The sequence below is a fragment of the Electrona antarctica genome, assembly GCF_951216825.1.
Source record: "Electrona antarctica genome assembly, chromosome: 7".
NCBI lineage: Eukaryota > Metazoa > Chordata > Actinopteri > Myctophiformes > Myctophidae > Electrona > Electrona antarctica.
The window spans coordinates 57,143,687-57,163,503 of NC_136812.1; the positions used below are offsets into that span (position 1 = coordinate 57,143,687).

Consider the following 19,817-nt stretch of genomic DNA (forward strand, 5'->3'; position numbering starts at 1 on the left):
ACTTCAACTGAAATTAAGTGAGATTTAACATGATATCAATGAGTGCTTAGTTGTTTTAAAGATGTTTTTAGTTCAGCTGTAATGCTACAGAACAGTGCATGGTGCGCAACTGCAACTTACATCTCATTCATTGCATTCCTTTTGTACGGATGCAAACAAATAAAAAACACATCATTACTTTGCAAACTAAGAATGAAAATCAGATCAACAATAAGATGACTACTCTGCAGTATTCTTCCTGGTTTATATTAACCGATTACATGCCGCCACCAGATGGCTCCACTGAGAGCAGTTGCATTAAAATGCTCCTCATTACAGCCACACTTTAGAAGTTTAGAGCCGGAAGTTATCGTGTGATGAGTAGGCATGTAACGATGCACTCAACTCCAGTGTTGGGCAGTAACGACCAAGAGGAGAATTAGCAAGAGAGGCCAACTTTGCTTTACTTCCTGTATCTGCGTGAGGTGGGCGGTAACATTATTAGGAGACAGGAAGAATGTTGGAGTCTATTCATTTCCATTGGGAGAGTGAACGTGAACACAGCTTCTGAACCATTCCTTAACTCCATGGTCACTGAACTAAATACTGGACCAAATCATCACAAGGCACACAATATTTACAAGATATTCATAGTAAAATGGCTTCTTTTAGCGAGACAAATCAGGAGAAAATCTACTTTGTTAATGACATTTCTTTATCCCAGCAACAAACTCTCGCGAGATTTGAGATGAGTCTGGAAGCCTCTCTCTGTCCATCTGCAATTTCACGGACAACACATAGGGGGCTCTGACCCCATATTTAAGATGATAATATGTGAATATTATAATGTGAAATGAATGGACATAAAACGATTAGAAATTATCCTTATGTGCCCAAATTAGAGCTGGCATACTTGGTTTGCATATTGAGACAGGCAGATATGTAGGCACGGTTGAGGAGGATAGATTATGTAGTCTGTGTGATCTAAAGGAAATTGAAAATGAAAAGCATTTAGTTTTGTATTGTCCATTCTACAACTCTATTAGGGAGAGACTTTTTAATGAGATAGATCCAAATCATGAATTTATATTGTTGGAGGACTTCGAGAAACTAAAACAACTATTTCAAAAGTACACCTTGTCAGTTGTTTTCAATGTACTTTGTTAAATGACTTGTTGTCTTCTTCTTCTATCGGGTTTCATGGCGGTTGGCAAACCTAAATGGTGCATTACCGCCACCTACTAGACTGAGTGTGGAAACAGTGTTGTTGTCAGGGGGGGAGGGTGGAGGTCGGGGAGAAGCAAACCACGCCTACTATATTTAGGAGACCATTTGTAGGCTTTGTGTTCCATTTCGCCTCTAGTGGCTCCAATGAAGTTGGCCCATCTTCATACATAAACCATCTTTGGTAACGAATTAGTGTAGCCAGTCGGGAATGTCCCTCCTGGGCTACTGTTGAGATGCAGGCCAGAGCTCCTCCCACTTCCTGCTTCCTAAATTGTTGACTCACTATAAAAGCCAACTAGCAGGGGTTTTATTACTCCTTCGGTCCGGGTTGTGACAATGACAATACCAAAGTGTAAGTGGGGTGAAGGGAGCACCGCTGTGAGCCTAGCCACCCAAGTATATAAAACATCATCATAAACCTCTTATATTGCACCATATCCATCCATATGATCCTATAAAATGCCTTTGCTGCTGTAATAATCATGTACATGTTGTTTTAATTGGTGGCCCGACAATTGGTTACAACCAGGGTCTGAAAAGTGGTGTAATGGAATTGCTAACACCCAGTATCTGCAGATTTGTAGCCCCATTTGCGCCCCTCACTGTGGCTGGTAGTGTTCGAGTGTCTACTGGATGTCTCCCGGTTGAACCTTCTACTCCTTCCTCTGTGGGAGTGATTCGCAAGATGGGTGCGTCTTGGTGGCAATACATCTCCCCGAGCTCTCTCTTTCCGTTGGGCTGGTGCCTGCTTCATCTTATCCCGGGCGCTCTCCACTGCCACTTGCAGTCGTGGCTGATGCTCTTGAACCCAGTCACAGACTTCGCCTGTAGTTGGTTCGTCCACTCGGCCTAGCAGGAAATCTACAGGCAGGTTAGGTTCACGGCCAGTGACACTGCACCTCTCACAGTTTTGCACCAGTCTTTAATCATGTTTACCATACCTGGCCAATAACATCGCTGCCGAATCAGTTCTGTAGTGCGTTCTATACCTTGATGGCCGTGGTGGGTATGCAGTTGACGGAATACTTCTTCTTTCAGCCCCTCTGGGAGCACCAGCTGGTACACAAACTCTCCACCATCAGGCCGTTGGTATGTTCTATACAGGAGCCCGTCTTTCACCGAGAGCCGGTTCCACTGGCGGAGCAGCCTTAATGTTGTAGGCTGGAGTCCCCGTTTCCTCACCCGGCCTGGCATCCGTCGTTGCTGGTAATACAGAAGGACCTGGCTAATGTCTGTGTCGTCGGCCTGAAGTGCCATCAGGTCATCAGTTGATTGTTTTAGAACAGCACTGATGGAATGTTGGACTGTCGACCCGGCCTCCACGACAGCCCCCTGGGCCTGATGGCGAAGAGCAGGCTCAGGCTGTCTGCGTTGAGGAACTACATTGCCAACCTCAGCCGCTGAACCCCTCCTAACATCTGCACCTATAGGCTGAAGGACATGCAGATATCTGCGCCGATCACCATACCAGCATCTTCCGCTCTGGAAGTACCAGCATATTTGGTCTGGTGGTGGAGCTGGCCATTTAGTAGGATTTAAACATTTTGACTCTACCGATACATCTCCCAAGGGAGCATTAACCTCCGGACAAGGTGCAACCAGATTAGGGGGAATGGTTAGGAAATCTGAGCCGGTGTAATCCCCACCTGATGTTTGAGTAGCAGGGGGCCTGGGGGCTGCCTGCAGTGCAAGTAGAAGCTCAGTCAATTTATTAAGCTGCTCTTCTTGGTTCTGCAACATGCATTTTAATGCAGCAATTTCGGTGTTAGCGGAACTAGTAGGTGTCTTACTTTCAAAATGCTGCATAGCCCTAAAGGATGGGACTGAGTTAGCCTGATTATCAGGCTAGGACTGAGTAGCTCCTACCCCTTGGTTCCTCGAGTCGCCCCTCCCGCTCCCAGCGAATGGCCTCTCCTGGGACCCCCTGCATTTCCCTTGGGGCACAGCGTTCCACCTGTTCCATGAGGCAATGCAAAGCATGTGAAAACTCTTGAAGAGTTTCCCCTTCCTGCTGTTTCCTAGAAAAGAAACTCTGTTGCAAGGAAACATGAGATTTTAAACAACCATACATATCTTCAAGAATAGTTAAAAATGTCATAGGATCCTCCCTTTCTGCCCTAGGTCGATACCTAATCTCATCTTTTGCTGCCCCCTCCAGGTGGTCATATATAAAATATGCTTGGTCAACAGGTCTCAAGCGTCTTGTTCTCAAAGTAGCCCTCATCTCCTCCATCCAATCCTCCACTGGAATCCCAGATGTCCCCCTAAAGACTGGACATCTACGTTCCCTGTGTACTAGTTACATATTACTGTAATAATATTACTTTTTCCAGTAACGAGTAGTATAACGAATTTCTCTGCAGAAATAGTAATATAGTAACTATTTACTCCGCCAAAACACGCTTCGTTACTCCTTACTTTCACTTACAAATGAGCGTCATTTGTTTTGGTTCATTGGTTCGGTTATGCACTCACAGTACTAGTAGATTGTTGTTGCATGGCATGCAAAAATAGAACAGATCTACAAGCTATCAACGGGTAAAAACAGACATGCGTTGTAGCTTGTAGATCTGTTTTTGTTGGCCTGCACAGCCTGCGCACAGTTATGATGTAGCGTATGCGTCTGGGGTCTCAGACTCGCTTCACTTCCAAACAACAACAGACAGACAGAGACCATGACAGATAAATGTATCGGTATTATTTTGCATTCTTGTCTGTCAAAGATGCCAAGTATATTAATGTCTGTTGTAAACTTTGCGTGTGCAAAAAAACACTTTGTCTAAACGTGTTGAAGCATCTGTTTAAAGACGCACGAGAAACACAGAGCTCCCCCCCCCCCCCCCCCCCCCCCCCGTGCAGGCAAAACAGACTGGATTTGATCCGCCAGGACATTAAATGGAGAATTGGCTGGTCGCTGGGTGTATTGTTGTAGACGAGAGGTTAACCCGTCCCTCATGAACAGTCCATCATGGTCCGGAGCGGTTGCGCAAAGACCCGCCCGGAGGCAGCACTGTTTAATGCAATGCATTTGTGTGTGTTTAATATACAGTTTGTTTTTGTTGAATTACTCATGCCAAAGTTGTAAAAGTCAACAGTATGTATATCCATAAAATAAGCAAGCATCACGCTAGCGGACAATACACTAGTTCTGTCTTTCAATCATATTATTATTATTACTTTGTCAACAAAAATACTTATACATGCAATGATGCACAAATAAATTGCATTAAACAGTGCTGCCGGGTGGGTCTTTGCGCAACCACTCTGGCATTGGAAAATAAACTTTGAGGTCCAATGTTAGGCTGCCTCCAATCTGAGAACCCATCGGCAAATAAAGGAATAGCAGCGTCCTCTTTTTCCTTGAAATTGGACGTGAGTCTAAAGTCTGTCTTGAGAGGCTGCCTCAAAAAGGTCAGACTGTTGCTTTATTTTATTGTTTGTTATTTATGTATACAATATATACTGTCCGTTTTGAGATGCTGCAGCCATGTGTGTGCAGTTCAGATTGTTGTTGAATTCCAAATGTGGAATATGCAGCATAAAAAGGCTGATGAGAGACTGTTGACTATTTTTGTTTTATATCCTGCAATTATTCAGTTTGGCTGATTGGAGACTTCTTATTCCAATCAATTGGATTCAGCTGTAAAAGGAGCTGGCTAAACAGATTGTGTTCTTTTTGCGGGTGGAAGGGGCCCGGTTGAAAAGTAAAGTAATAGTAATAAAGTAATATGTAACAGTATTACTCTTGATTCCAAGTAATAAGTAATGTAATATTATTTATTTTTCTAAGGAGTAATAAGTAAAGTAAAGATATTACTCTCCTAAGTAATATTGCCCAACACTGCTCAACTCACAATCCGATTCGTATCACGATATGAGGTTCACGATACGATTTTTCACGATATTTTAAACACAGAATATTACCGTTTTTTAAAATTTTTATATTATTTATCTCCCCCCCAAGCTTTTTTCACATTTTCTATTTAACTACATTGCAAAAGAAGTAGCATTACTTTTGACAGTGCAGAAACATAATTGCCTTCCTTGATGTATTAACACATAATTTGCTAACCACGTATCCGTACGTCTTTAATTAGCCATGCGTCCGGTGTGGACCACGTATCCATACGTTTTAATCACTTTTTTATTGAATACTTTCATTCATCTTTTTACCCACCCGGACAATGAAGAACCATCCCCCTTTCATTGCTAAAAAGTCCCGCTCACGTGACCAAAAAAAAAAAAAAAAGCCTCCCCCCTCATGAAAACAGGACGGCGGGCCGCTTTACGTGTAGAAGGCAAAATGGACGCGCCCATGATCTAGTTTTGTCAGGAGTGGTTTTCAAGCAGGACCCAAATGCAAGGAAGTCGGGATCTTAGTATTTATTCAAACAAAGACCTGCAGTAGCGCAACACTAGCAAACATAAAACAGACTTGGAACTCAGGTGACAATACAATAATCCAACACAGAACACAACCAAACACAGGGCTTAAATAGGCACAAGATTAACAGGACACAGGTGAACTCAAATCAAATCAACAACAGGATTGGCTGGGGGAAAACAAGACAGGTGAAACAAAGAACCAAAAATCAGGGAAGGTGAGACAAGGCAGGAACCAACTACAAAGGAAAACAGGAAACACAAAGCAAGCACTTCAAAATAAGAATCAAGAACACCATATCATTACTTCAAAATAAGTCTCAAGAACAACATACACAACACACAGAAGGCAGATCCTGACAATACCCCCCATCAAAGGGGCGGATCCCCAGACGCCCCAAAAAACAACAAACGGGAGGTGGTCCGGCATAGGGACCAGGGCACTGCACTGAGGGAGGGACTAAACTGGAGGGACAGGGCAAGACAGGGGGCAGGGCGGAAAAGAACTGGACTAGAGCAAAGAGCCAGGGGCTGGGGACTAGGGCAGGGTGGAGAGGGGCTGGGGATGACTGACCAATACAGAACAGAGAGAAGGACAGAGGACACTGGCAAGGAAAAGGTGACGAGAAACGGGCAGAAAAGAGACAAGACCGAGTAGGAATCAAGTGGGCAAACACACAGACAGACATGCAGATAGGCACATAGACAAGCAGACAGGCATCAACTCAGACAAACCAACAGACAAACAGATTAACTGACACACAGGCAGGCAAGCGGACAAACAGGTGATCTCACACAACATCAGGCGGGAACGAAAGTCAGAGGGTAGACAGGAGGACTGGGGGGTAGACAGACGGACTAAAAGACTAGCAGACAAACTAGCAGACACACAGAGAGGGAGACAGGCAGACAAACAGAAAGGGAGAGCAGTAGGCAGACCAAGCGAACCCTCCATCAAAGGGCAGGACATTCCAGAACGGAACAGAGGAGGCTGGGAAGAGGAGGTAGCTTGGGGAACAAAGGGGCCGGCATACTGGGATACAGGGGAGAAAGGCTGCAAAACTGGGGAAGAAAGGTGGCCAGGGACAGGGCTAGAAATGGGACTATAGGCTGTGCTGGGTCTAGGGCAAAAAGGCTGAAAAGGGCTGGGACATAATGGCTCAGGAGGACATGGAGACAGGGACTGGGGTAGCGGACACTGAGACAGGGGCATAGGGAGAGAAGAAAATTGGTCAGGTGGTTGAAGGGGTACTGGGAGAACACAACAGGCCTCACATGGCCTGGGAAACACTGGGAGGACAGAACAGGAGTCTGGTGGCTGAGGGGACACTGGAAGCACAGAACAGGGTTCCGGTGTCAGTGGGGACACTGGGAGGACAGAGCAAGGGTCTCGTGGCTCGGGGGACACTGAGAGGGTCGAACAAGGGTCTGGTGGCTGTGGGGACACTGAAATGGCAGAACAAGGGTCTGGTGGCTGTGGGGAAACTGGGTTTGGTTCAACAGCAACAACCAGAGGCAGTTCAGAATGTTCAACGGGGGTGTCAGCAGGGTAAAGGGACAGGGTTCCTGGCAGACTGTCAGCAGAGACAGCCAACAGGATGTCTGGCCGGGCGTCGGCATAGTCCGCTGGCAGAGCATCGGCGAGGAAAGTTGATGGGGATACAGGCACGGTGTTGGTGATGGCGACGATCGGGTAAACATGTGGAACACAGGCGGGGGCAGCCGACGAGGGCACAGACGGGACAGAGGCGTGGACAGACGAGGACACAGACTGGACACAGGCGGGGACAGACGAGGACACAGACTGGACACTGGCGGGGACAGACGAGGACACAGACTGGACACTGGCGGGGACAGACGAGGACACAGACTGGACACAGGCGGGGACAGACGAGGACACAGACTGGACACTGGCGGGGACAGACGAGGACACAGACTGGACACTGGTGGGGACAGACGAGGACACAGACTGGACACAGGTGGGGACAAACGAGGACACAGACTTACAGGCGGGGACAGACAGGATGTTGGCAAGACCAGCCAATACAATCTCAGGCAAAACTGGGGGCAGAGTCACTGTAGCGCTGGGCAGCAGTGGAGCCTCTTGAACACTGGGCAGTGACACACACTGGGCACTGGGTAGCAAGGACTCCAAGGCGCTGGGCAGCGAAGCATCCAGGACGCTGGGCAACAGGGAGCGTTGGCGGTGTCGGGAGCCATGACGCTCACGCCCCCTTCTGGAGGTCCCACGGATTCCCCTGAACACGACCAAACGAGACCCCTCAAATGGGTCTTGGGCTGGAGTCGGCTCAGGGTAGATGGGTACGGAGTCATTACAGACAGGATCTGGGAACTTCACGGAACAGGCAGGTGTAGGGAGGGCCAACGAAGTGCAAGGCTGCAGAGTGTCAGCGGCACTGGACACAGTGACGCTGGGCAGCTCGGGAACGCTGGGCAGCTCGGGGACGCTGGGCAGCTCGGGAACGCTGGGCAGCTCGGGGACGCTGGGCAGCTCGGGAACGCTGGGCAGCTCGGGAACGCTGGGCAGCTCGGGGACGCTGGGCAGCTCGGGGACACTGGGCAGCACGGGGACGCTGGGCAGCACGGGGACGCTGGGCAGCAAGGGGACGCTGGGCAGCAAGGGGACGCTGGGCAGCACGGGGACGCTGGGCAGCACGGGGACGCTGGGCAGCACGGGGACGCTGGGCAGCATGGTCACGGGCTCGGAGGCGCTGGGCAGCACGGGCTCGGTGGTGCTGGGCAGCACGGGCTCGGAGGCGCTGGGCAGCACGGGCTCGGTGGTGCTGGGCAGCACGGGCTCGGAGGCGCTGGGCAGCACGGGCTCGGTGGCGCTGGGCAGCACGGGCTCGGTGGTGCTGGGCAGCACGGGCTCGGAGGCGCTGGGCAGCACGGGCTCGGTGGTGCTGGGCAGCACGGGCTCGGAGGCGCTGGGCAGCACGGGCTCGGTGGTGCTGGGCAGCACGGGCTCGGTGGTGCTGGGCAGCACGGGCTCGGAGGCGCTGGGCAGCACGGGCTCGGTGGTGCTGGGCAGCACGGGCTCGGAGGCGCTGGGCAGCACGGGCTCGGTGGTGCTGGGCAGCACGGGCTCGGTGGTGCTGGGCAGCACGGGCTCGGTGGTGCTGGGCAGCACGGGCTCGGAGGCGCTGGGCAGCACGGGCTCGGTGGTGCTGGGCAGCACGGGCTCGGGTACACTGGACACTGGAGAACCAAAAACTCTTCTCAGCTCTGTTGTGAAAGAGGAGTAGCTGGAGCAAAACCTTTGTTCCTCCTCCCATGCATCAATAGCCCAGGATAGGGCCTCTCCTGTGAGCATGTATCTCACATAAGCCAGGCGGGAATGTTCAGTGGAGAAGGCAGGTGCCTGGTCCTCAAAAACTGCCCAACACTGGGCAAGGAAAGAGTCACATGTCTCAGGATTACCTCCATAACGCTCAGGGTGAGGAACGTGGAGCCCCTGGGTGGGCAAGGCATGGGCAGGAGTCAGAGAAGGCAGAGTACAGGCATGTGTCACAGGTGTGAGCACTGACAGACCTGGGCATAGTGGCTTGCTCCAAACTGCTGGCATCTTGAAGAATAAAAAACTAAAACTCTTCCCGCTGGGTCCGATCTGGTTGGATTATTCTGTCAGGAGTGGTTTTCAAGCAGGACCCAAATGCAAGGAAGTCGGGATCTTAGTATTTATTCAAACAAAGACCTGCAGTAGCGCAACACTAGCAAACATAAAACAGACTTGGAACTCAGGTGACAATACAATAATCCAACACAGAACACAACCAAACACAGGGCTTAAATAGGCACAAGATTAACAGGACACAGGTGAACTCAAATCAAATCAACAACAGGATTGGCTGGGGGAAAACAAGACAGGTGAAACAAAGAACCAAAAATCAGGGAAGGTGAGACAAGGCAGGAACCAACTACAAAGGAAAACAGGAAACACAAAGCAAGCACTTCAAAATAAGAATCAAGAACACCATATCATTACTTCAAAATAAGTCTCAAGAACAACATACACAACACACAGAAGGCAGATCCTGACAAGTTTAGTCAGTGTGTGAATAGAAGAATCACATTTCACCCAACACCACAACACTCGATTCCCCCCTCCCCTCCTGTTTCTCCCGAGATGGGGGGGTCTGTCTGTCTGATCATGGAAAAAACATGATGAACGCTGCCTAACAATTCTGCACCGTATGGATGCCAACCGCCACAAAACCCCACGAAGACAAATCTGCGCCGTATCGGCATTGCATAGCGTCTGCAACACACATGGACAGATGCATGTTTCCTTCTTCATACTACGAACTAACAAACGAACCACAGTATCGAGGGACCGCCATGACAACATGCATCTGTCCGGGTTACAGGTCTTCCGTTGGGGGATCACCGATCACCATGCAGAGCCGTCATAATTGGCGATCGCTCGGACGTGTGATTGTAACGCTTTTTTATTCATTATAATTGCAGTGATAAGACCGCAATGAACGTGTCGGGGACGTCATCGACCCGGTTGTAATGTATAACGAACTTTGTGTTCTGTGGAAGCCCTTTTTTTCCTTGTCGAGTTGTCATCTTGTCGACATCACAGCCGGGCTTCGCTCACCGTTCGGGGGCTGTAGAGCGGCCCCCGGACGGCGAGCGATCTATCTACAAGGAGATCTCCTTGTAGATAGATCGCTCACCGTTCGGGGGCTGTAGCGCGGCCCCCGGACGGCGAGCGATCTATCTACAAGGAGATGGTGAAGCTTTTTTCCATCGCTCCTACGGGGGAGCGATGAAAAGTTACATCCATGTATACATCCATCCAAGTTACATCCATGTATACGGGGGGGTGCATGATTCCTTCTTCATACTACGAACTAACAAACTAATCACAGTATCGAGGGACGAGGGACGGTCCGCCATGACAACAGCGGCCGGGTTGCGATAGATCGTAACACTTTTGTATTCATTATAATTGCAGTGATAAGATCGCAATGAACGCGTCAGGGACGTAATCGACCCGGTTGTAACTTAGCCTATAACGAACGAAACTTTTCCCCATCCTAAACGGTTTATATACACCTTGGTGGTGTCTGGTGTGTTCTGTGGAAGCGACTGACTTTTTTTCTTCCTCGCCGTACAACAACACCGCCGGTTATCTACATGCCCAGACATGTACAGATGGATAAGTACTAGGCCTAATGACAACGCTGGATAGTGGGACTTTGATCAAGACTTTGATGTCCCCTGTTAGTGCGATCGACGGAATGAAAGCAATCTGTGCGATAGATTCGGCGAGGCGATCATCCTCTTCCTCCTAGAGTAAGAAAGCAGACTTATGGACAGTTTAAAGTCACAGACATTGACAGGCAGATATAAAAATGAACACAATAAATATCCTATACATCCTATACACCGAATGAAAGCCCTGAATGTGTACTTTTATGAGGAAAACAGTACACATTGATCCCATGTACAGTTTGTCAGAAATTGGTTATTGAATGCACCTTGCACCCACCAGATATAACTTCAGAGAAGACATGGACCTGAACTCAAGATTCACAAAATAAGGCCTATAGCGACATATAAATACTATATACCGTATGAAACAGAAGACTCTCTGTTTTCATAAGAAAAAAACTAATAAAAATCACACCCCTGTGAAGTGAGCGGTGCAACTCTACTTCTCTACTTATTCACTACAGCTCGCTATGTACGGACTGAGACAGAAAGTCATGTAAACCTTTTATTTACAGTTTGGTCTGTAAACTTCTACTGTAATAATAAAAATCACACCCCTGTGAAGTGAGCGGTGCAACTCTGTTCTCTACTTATTCACTACAGCTCGCTATATAGGGACTGAGGCAGAAAGTCATGTAAACCTTTTATTTACAGTTTGGTCTGTAAACTTCTACTGTAATAATAAAAATCACACCCCTGTGAAGTGAGTGGTGCAACTCTGTCCCATATTCTGTTCTCTACTTATTCAATACAGCTTGCTATATACGGACTGAGGCAGAAGGTCATGTAAACCTTTGTATTACAGTTTGGTCTGTGGTGCCCACATTATCAGTGGCTTTATAATGTGGGCACCACAGACCAAACTGTAATAAAAAGGTTTACATGACTTTCTGCCTCAGTCCGTATATGGTGTGATTTTTATTATTACAGTAGAAGTTTACAGACCAAACTGTAAATAAAAGGTTTACATGACTTTCTGTCTCAGTCCGTATATAGCGAGCTGTAGTGAAGTAGAGAAGTAGAGTTGCACCGCTCACTTCACAGGGGTGTGATTTTTATTATTACAGTAGAATTTTTTTCCTTATGAAAGCAGAGAGTCTTCTGTTTCATATGGTATATAGTATTTATATGTCGCTATAGGCCTTATTTTGTGAATATTGAGGAGTTCAGGTCCATGTCTTCCCTGATGTTATCTGGTGGGCACAAGCTGCATTCAATAACCAATTACTGTAAAACTGTAGAGGGGATCAATGTGTACTGTTTTCCTCGTAAAAGTACACATTCAGGGCTTTCATTCGGTGTATAGGATGTATAGGATATTTATTGTGTTCATTTGTATATCTGCCTGTCAATGTCTCTGACTTTAAACCATCCATAACTCTGCTCGCTGTTCAAGATAACCACTTCCAGGCAAAAGCAGGTGTTGCAAAAAGGTCAATATCTCCAGAATGGAAGATGGTAAAATCAAAATGTATTTTTTAAATTGAAGTGGACGAAGTTCAGCTTTCTTTTGATGTATGTGTGTGATTCTCGCTATAAGAGAAGATTTTGCTGTGGCCCCCCGAACAGTGTCCTTCCTTCAATGTTAAGCCTATAGCACCAGAAGAACAGGCCTGGCTAGATTCTGTAGCAACCAATGTGTTAATGAGCATCACCTGGGCACAGTCACAGACACACAGCTCCCCTCTACAGTGCTCTACTACTGAAAGTGACTCAGTCATTTCTCTCCAAAAGCACTTGAATATGATGAGATATGATTAAAGCTCACATTTCATATCACACACACCATAATTCACTAGCCCCCCCTAAAAAATAAATACAAAAAAAATCCAATAAATCGATTCGTATCGTCGGGATTAATATCGATATATATCGATATACGATATATCGTTACATGCCTAGTGATGAGTCATAGCTATCATATTATTAAGCTCTAAACGTGGCCTTTCATCTCAATCTGAGCCCTAAAAAATCTGTAGATCGCGTGCGCATGCACTGCGCACGTGCGCGCGCAGTGCGTGCACATGCACTGCACGCGCACAGAACGCTGTATGATCGTTAATTTACAATTTACAATTACAATTTAGGCATTTAGCAGACGCTCTTAATCCAGAGCGACTTACATTAAAGGACCTATAACATAAAATTCAACTTTGGGGCTCCCATATGTGTTTTCTATCCCCACAAATAACCAATTTTGAACAATCAGGCTTTCATATCATATGGGTGCTTTAATGGAAATTGCTCTCAGGAACAGCTCAACTGATTTTGGTCTCATCGTGATGTCATCAATGTCACCCTACTTTGTATAATTCCTCCTCTTCTTTAGTCTTCAGTTCCAAATTTGCATTTCCACTTTGTTTACAATGTCCACCATTGTTGATTTTCCAAGCTGGCATGGAATGGAAACAAGCCTGGTTTTATCTAGCATCAGTATTATAATGACTCAAATATTAAATAATCAGCATATCAGCACCCCCACCACCTCAGGACATTGTGGTACTGCAGCTAAAACTGCTTTCAAAGTCCAGAAATAAATGACAAGGACTGGTTATATCAGAGTGGTGATTGAGGCTCAAACCATTAGAAATAACTTTGAGGGACATAGACAATATGATATTAAATATTAAAAGCCATTTTAAAATGCATGTTATTTGCGCTTTAAGCAATAACAAAAACAAATAACAAAATAAAAGCATGGCATACATCACATATATAAAAAGTAGTTATCATGACTCAAGCGTAAACTAAGAACGTAACAGTGGAGTATCTATGTGAACTATACATACTATACTATATTATATATTATACATGTGTACTATAAAGTGCTATGACTACATAAAAATGCAATTCTAGTGCTGTCTACGTAACAAGCTATAAGTCTGTTTAAAAATACTACCTAAGTCTACATAAAGTGCTATCTAAGGGGGCTAGGCTAGGGCAAGTGCTAGGCTAAGCTAGGCTAATGTTTCGATTTGTAAAGAAAAACACTTGTTTCTCTGCAATAAGTCACTTTTATTTGACTAATAACATGAGAATGAGAATAGCATCAACAATATAAACTTTGGGTTTTATGTCCTCACATCATTTTGAGATGTTTCTTTAAGATGATGAGATAGATGACATTATTGTTAAGCTCTACTCTAATCCTCTAATCGTCTAATCCTCTAATCCTCACTGTATTGTTTATGCCCTGCCTTTCTTTTCTTTTTTGTGTAAAGCACTTTGAGCTGCATTTCATGTCATGAAAGGTGCTATACAAATAAAGTTTTATTATTATTATTATTATTAAGTAACTAAATAAAATAAAAAGTAAATAATAAGGCTGCTCGATTAAAAATGTTAATCTAATTAGAGGCCTTATAATTAATTCATCTCAATAAATCACATTTTAATTTCAATATAACAGTGAATAACATTTTTTTCAAAGGTATGCCAGTGAATCAATGAATAGTGACTACAGATTTTGCCTCTAGTTGTTTTTGAGGGGCGCTAGCTGGTAACTATACTAGCCATGGTTCACATGGCTTGTTCAGTCATGTTTCATGTTTCATCATACAGTACTTGAAGTCGGGACTCGGGGCTATAACATTAGCCCCACTAAAGGAGCTCACTCCGGCGCTCTAATGTAGCAGCTTCAGGGAGAGGTTCCATGGGCTGGACTGGACTGGTGTCAGCCTCCACGCTGGCTGCCTCATGTCTCGCACTGAACACAGCTTCGCGCTGCGGTCCTCGTCTCCATCACGATGCGATACATGTCTCTCACTGAACACAGCTTCGCGCTGCGGTCCTCGTCTCCATCACGATGCGATACATGTCTCTCACTGAACACAGCTTCGCACTGCGGTCCTCGTCTCCATCACGATGCGATACATGTCTCTCACTGAACACAGCTTCGCGCTGCGTTCCTCGTCTCCATCACGATGCGATACATGTCTCTCACTGAACACAGCTTCACGCTGCGGTCCTCGTCTCCATCACGATGCGATACATGTCGAAGCAGCCATAGCGTGGAGGCCAGCGCTAGTCCAGACTCCAGGCAGCCCCATATGGAACCTTTCACTGCGCGATTGTACACGACCATACTATATAATAATATAAACAGCGATATAAGCGGCTTCTTCCTTTGGGTGAATTTGGGTGTGTTGTTGTCTGCTCTGATGATGCCACCGCAATGAGCTACAGGCTGGGTTGGTTGTGCACATAAGTCCGACAGGCTGCTGTAACTCGTCCTGTGAGAAACGTTCCGGGGTGAATAAACGGACGGCCGTGCGCATGGTGATTTCGATTTGATTTCGATACGAATCGAGAATCGTGACAGCCTTATAAAATACTAATTCATTCTAGATTAATAGACATTAAAGAAACCAGAGATTTCTCGGGTTGGCACACGAGGTTGCAAGCAAGAAAGCAGAGACACTGCGGGTCTGGCATATATTGTGATATGGTGCTTACGTTGCGGAAATTTGCACAAATGTATCTTCTGTTCTGCGGTCCGTCCGTCCGTCCCCCCCCCCACCCCCCCCCCCCCCCCCACCCCCGCCCCCCAAATAATCTCTCAAGAGAAGAATCTGCCAGCACCACTTCCCTAAACATGTAGGAGGAGGTGGTGCCCCAGACGCAAAAACAAATGGATAACAAAAACGTATTTTATTTTATTTTACTGAAGGAGTTCTTCTTCCATCCATCCAGGTGTCTACAATGTGTTTCTGGTAGCGGTCCATGAGCTGGGCCACAGCCTGGGTCTGGGTCACTCCGACAACACATCGTCCATCATGCATAAAGACTACAAATGGATTGACACTGATGACTTCCAGCTGCCAGCAGATGACCGCCAGGGGATTCAAGACCTCTACGGATGTGAGTGGAAATGGTTAAACAACTTGATATATAATAATACTTCACTGCAGTTGAATCCAGATCAACTTGGATTGTAGCTTTGCAGCTGCAGTTGAATCCAGATCAACTTGGATTGTAGCTTTGCAGCTGCAGTTGAATCCATGTCAACTTGGATTGTAGCTTTGCAGCTGCAGTTGAAGCCAGATCAACTTGGATTGTAGCTTTGCAGCTGCAGTTGAATCCAGGTCAACTTGGATTGTAGCTTTGCAGCTGCAGTTGAAGCCAGATCAACTTGGATTGTAGCTGCTGCTAAAAGCTATGAAGTTACAAACGTGGGGTGTATCTTTTGGGGCGTATATACGTTGGTCAGACAGTCCGACAACATGCGTGGCCGTTAAAGCAAACTGTTATTAAATATTTCAATCAATCAATCAAAAGAATCACCCTGCCATGGCTCCCAAGATACATACGTGGCCTGTTAAGACAGTCAGGGTTAGGGTAGGGTTTTGGGTGGGGTGTCGGACTAAACACATGCACCCTTATCGTTGTACCTTCATGTCACACACAGGGCCGGATTAACCATAGGCCGCTGTGTGCAGCTACACTGGGGCATGTGGCAATGGGGGCATGGCAAGGTTGGCAAAAAAACAAAACAACAACTTTTTTTTGTTTTTGATGGGCCTATATTATATGTTTCTGGCCGCAGCCCTTCCTCAGACCTTCCAAGGTCTGCAAACGTTTCGGCCCGAAATGTTACCGAATTAAAGTAAAGATACTTGGGAGCCTGAATTGGTGTGCCGATTTTTTCATTTCTTATATGACTTCATTTTGATCCAGCACCCAGCCTATAGGTATTGATGTGCGTGTCCTTTGTGACTGTTTGTTCAGTCTCCTCTACTACAAAGCAACGTTCCACCCACTTTATTTCCATGGGGGTTGTGTAACTCTCGCCGGGGGCCGCCGGTACACTGGGGACAGGCTAGTCAGTCGGCGCTAACACCGTGGCGACACTGTTGAGTCCCAGAGGCCTTCAATCCCCGACCCCCAGTTTCGCTGTACCCGGGGTCCCTGTCCCAGATTTTCCGTGGTCTGTTGGAGTAGTGGAACGGTGATCTGAGCCATGAAACAGCCCCCCCCCCACCCAGCAGTTGTCGGCTGAGGACGGCGATCTAGTTGGCGATTGAAGACGCGACGAAGACGGACGACGGTATATCCTTCCGATCTGTTCAGTGGTAAGAACCATATATTGTCGCATCACAGTTTTACAAGTACAATTATGGGGGGGGGGGGGGCTACGATACCTTTATATTCTCAACTGTATACTATGCACTTGTATTTTATATTGTAGCGTGTCTTATAGGCTATATATCTGATCTGAAGATGAGAAATGTTTGTTCCTTTTATTTACTGTCTACAAAGACGGAGAATATGTATTGTTTAATGTCATGACAGGGGGCGGGACTGCGACGCTCTATGATGTCATTACCCAAAATGCCATGGAGCTCTACAAGCTCACTACAAGCTCACACCGTGTTGCAGCGTCGCGCTGCAATGTGTTGTGAGCTTGTAGATCGGCTATTCAGGCATTCGGTGCAAGCTTGGCTCAGGGAGGAGGACGCCCCTGCCATACACAGTCCATGGCATTTTGGGTAATAACATCATATCCTGTGTTTGTAAATCCAAACATTCCAGGTGACTAAAATGTGACTAAAACAAAATGAAAACTATTCAAGAGACTATGACTAAAACTAGAATCTGCTGTCAAAATCAACACTGCAGTAAAAGTGTTTGAATGAGTTGTATACCGTTACATATTTACACATGGTTACTGAGAGGGTTTGAAATGAATGAATGGCAGCAGATGTATACTATCCTTCTTCAACCGATTATCCGTAGTCGGGTACACCAGACAGCTCCACCAGATGTATACTACACGAATAAAAACAATGCTTTTATGCGAATAATTGCGTATTTCTGTAATTTAGATGCTGACAGGCCAGCTGCACCTCCATGGTGGTGCGTTGTCCGGTGGCAGCTGTACAGTGAGCCAGTCTCACTCTTCTTGACAGATGAGCTTCTCCAGGGGGGCAGTACATTGCACAGCTTTACATTACACACGTTACAGTTAATACTACAGTCTGCACACACTGTGTGTGTGCGTGTGCGTGTGCGTGTGTGTGTGTGTGTGTGTGTGTGTGTGTGTGTATATATTTTATAGTAAGTCATTTTGATTGATGTGATTTGTGGCTAAAATAAAAGGACAGTTCAAATATCAGTTATGCCTTTTTATGTCATTCTGTTCACTCTATTCCCAAGTGTTTGGTCAGACAAAGTGCATTTAATTTCGTAGTGGAAGATGGTAGAAACTCACTTTCTTGGGGGGTTGAAAGTAGACATTGTATGCTGTCCTTTGAGATCTATTATGGCCACCAAGTCCTATCAAAATATTTCCCATGGATGTGTTTTCCCTCAAAACTGTGTTTTTCTCAAACAGATTTTCGAGAAACATGCGTCCATAGACATTGTACTGGTACAACTATATGAACATACTATATATCAAAATACAGGTTAGAAGATGGCTTGGTGTCACAAAACACTGTCACAAAACAATTTGTTGACAATACATGCTACTTTCAGAGGCCGATATTTATATAATAGAACATATTTTTTTTAACTTGTTTTTTTATCCTACATCCTAAGGTTTATTTTGATATATGGCATGGCTATGTGTAAGGGGTACAAGTATTCTTACAAGCTTTTATTCTGAAAACTTTGTCCCGAGACATTGTCCCGAGAGGGCAGTGTTACGTCAGACTGGCCTGTCAGATGTGAGGAAGACAGGAAGAGGTGTGCACAGACAGGTAGAGAGGAAGACGTTTTATCTGTCGCAGGAAATATGCTAATTATTTGCTGTCTACAGTGAGATACCTCTCAAAGTATCCAGGCGAGAGGTTGAGCTGATCAATGACAGACAGTGATGCGCTTTACAGAGGAGTGCAGGTGATAAAATAATACTACATTTTTCGTTTGTTTTGGAGCGGGCTCGTATCCAAAGACAGCGAGAGACTGTTTGGTTGGACAGACTGTCCGTAAGAACAAGAGAAGAAACGGAGTTGAGAGCTGATTCACGTTTTCAGCTTTAATTAATAAGTGTTTTGATGCGGTGTGGCTGTATCGCGTGCGAGACTATTAGACTAATTTAAGATTTCAGTTGGAATAAGTTTTGGGAGATTTCAGAACATTGCGTCTGATACAGAGACATTGGTCACGTGGGGAGGTGAATGGTGTTCGCTGCGGACCAGACAGGAGTTCTAAAGTGAAGTCTTCATGTCAGGCGAGTGTGTGACAGTGATTGACAGGCAGACCGTTGTTGTGAGGAATCAGCTGGGGAATTGAACAAAAGGTGTTTCCCTGCCATCCAGACTGCAACCTCCTCGTGACTCATCTCATCTACTCCTGCTATTCCAGCAGACTGGTATTCTCTTTTATTTTCCATGGGACAGAGATATGTTAATTTAGTTCTACTGAACTTGATAGTAGAGTGACAAAGTCTGAACCCTCATTAAGTGTATGATTGCTACAAAAATAAGATCATATCGTTAAACTACGGTTGAATAGTGTGACTGTGAACTGAGAAGGTGAATTACGATTTAATTTTGTTGTTGCATTTGAACTGTGAAGAAGGTGAATTACGATTCATTTTGTTATTGCATTTGAACTGTGAAAGAGGTGAATTCCAATCCATTTTGGTATATTGCATTTTGGGAGTTGGACATTAATAGGAGTGAAGAAGACAACATTTCATTTTTTATTTTATTTTATTTCATTCATTTATTCATGTTTTTGGGGAAAGCTACTTACCATTTAATTCAATTTTTTCCCCTTTTTATTATCACTCAGTTCATGTGGTTGGTTGGGCACTTACTTTGGAGTAGGGGCGTCTCACCTATCCTGTTAGATGTAGAAAGGGAGGGGACTTGTGCTGAACCTAGTTTGAGTTAAGGGGCTACGTGCACAGATACCCACTCCAGATATCAAAACTTATGTATTTTGACGTGACAAATTAAATTCTGCCAATATAAATTCAATATGTCTTCTAGTTTTTAAGATGGCATTTACGACAAACATCAGTTTGCTGACGTAAT

At 45.7% G+C, this 19,817-nt stretch overlaps 1 protein-coding gene across 1 annotated transcript in view; it reads left to right on the forward strand.

Moving 5' to 3' along the window:
• The window catches only part of LOC306926381 (matrix metalloproteinase-16-like), a gene marked incomplete at both ends in the record, with an annotated part of 37,970 nt that overhangs the window by 14,371 nt on the left and 3,782 nt on the right, over positions 1-19,817 (forward strand). Inside the window, one exon of the mRNA XM_079505644.1 lies at positions 15,526-15,693. Coding sequence (XP_079361770.1) covers positions 15,526-15,693 — 168 coding nt within the window. The remainder of the gene's footprint in view (positions 1-15,525; positions 15,694-19,817) is intronic.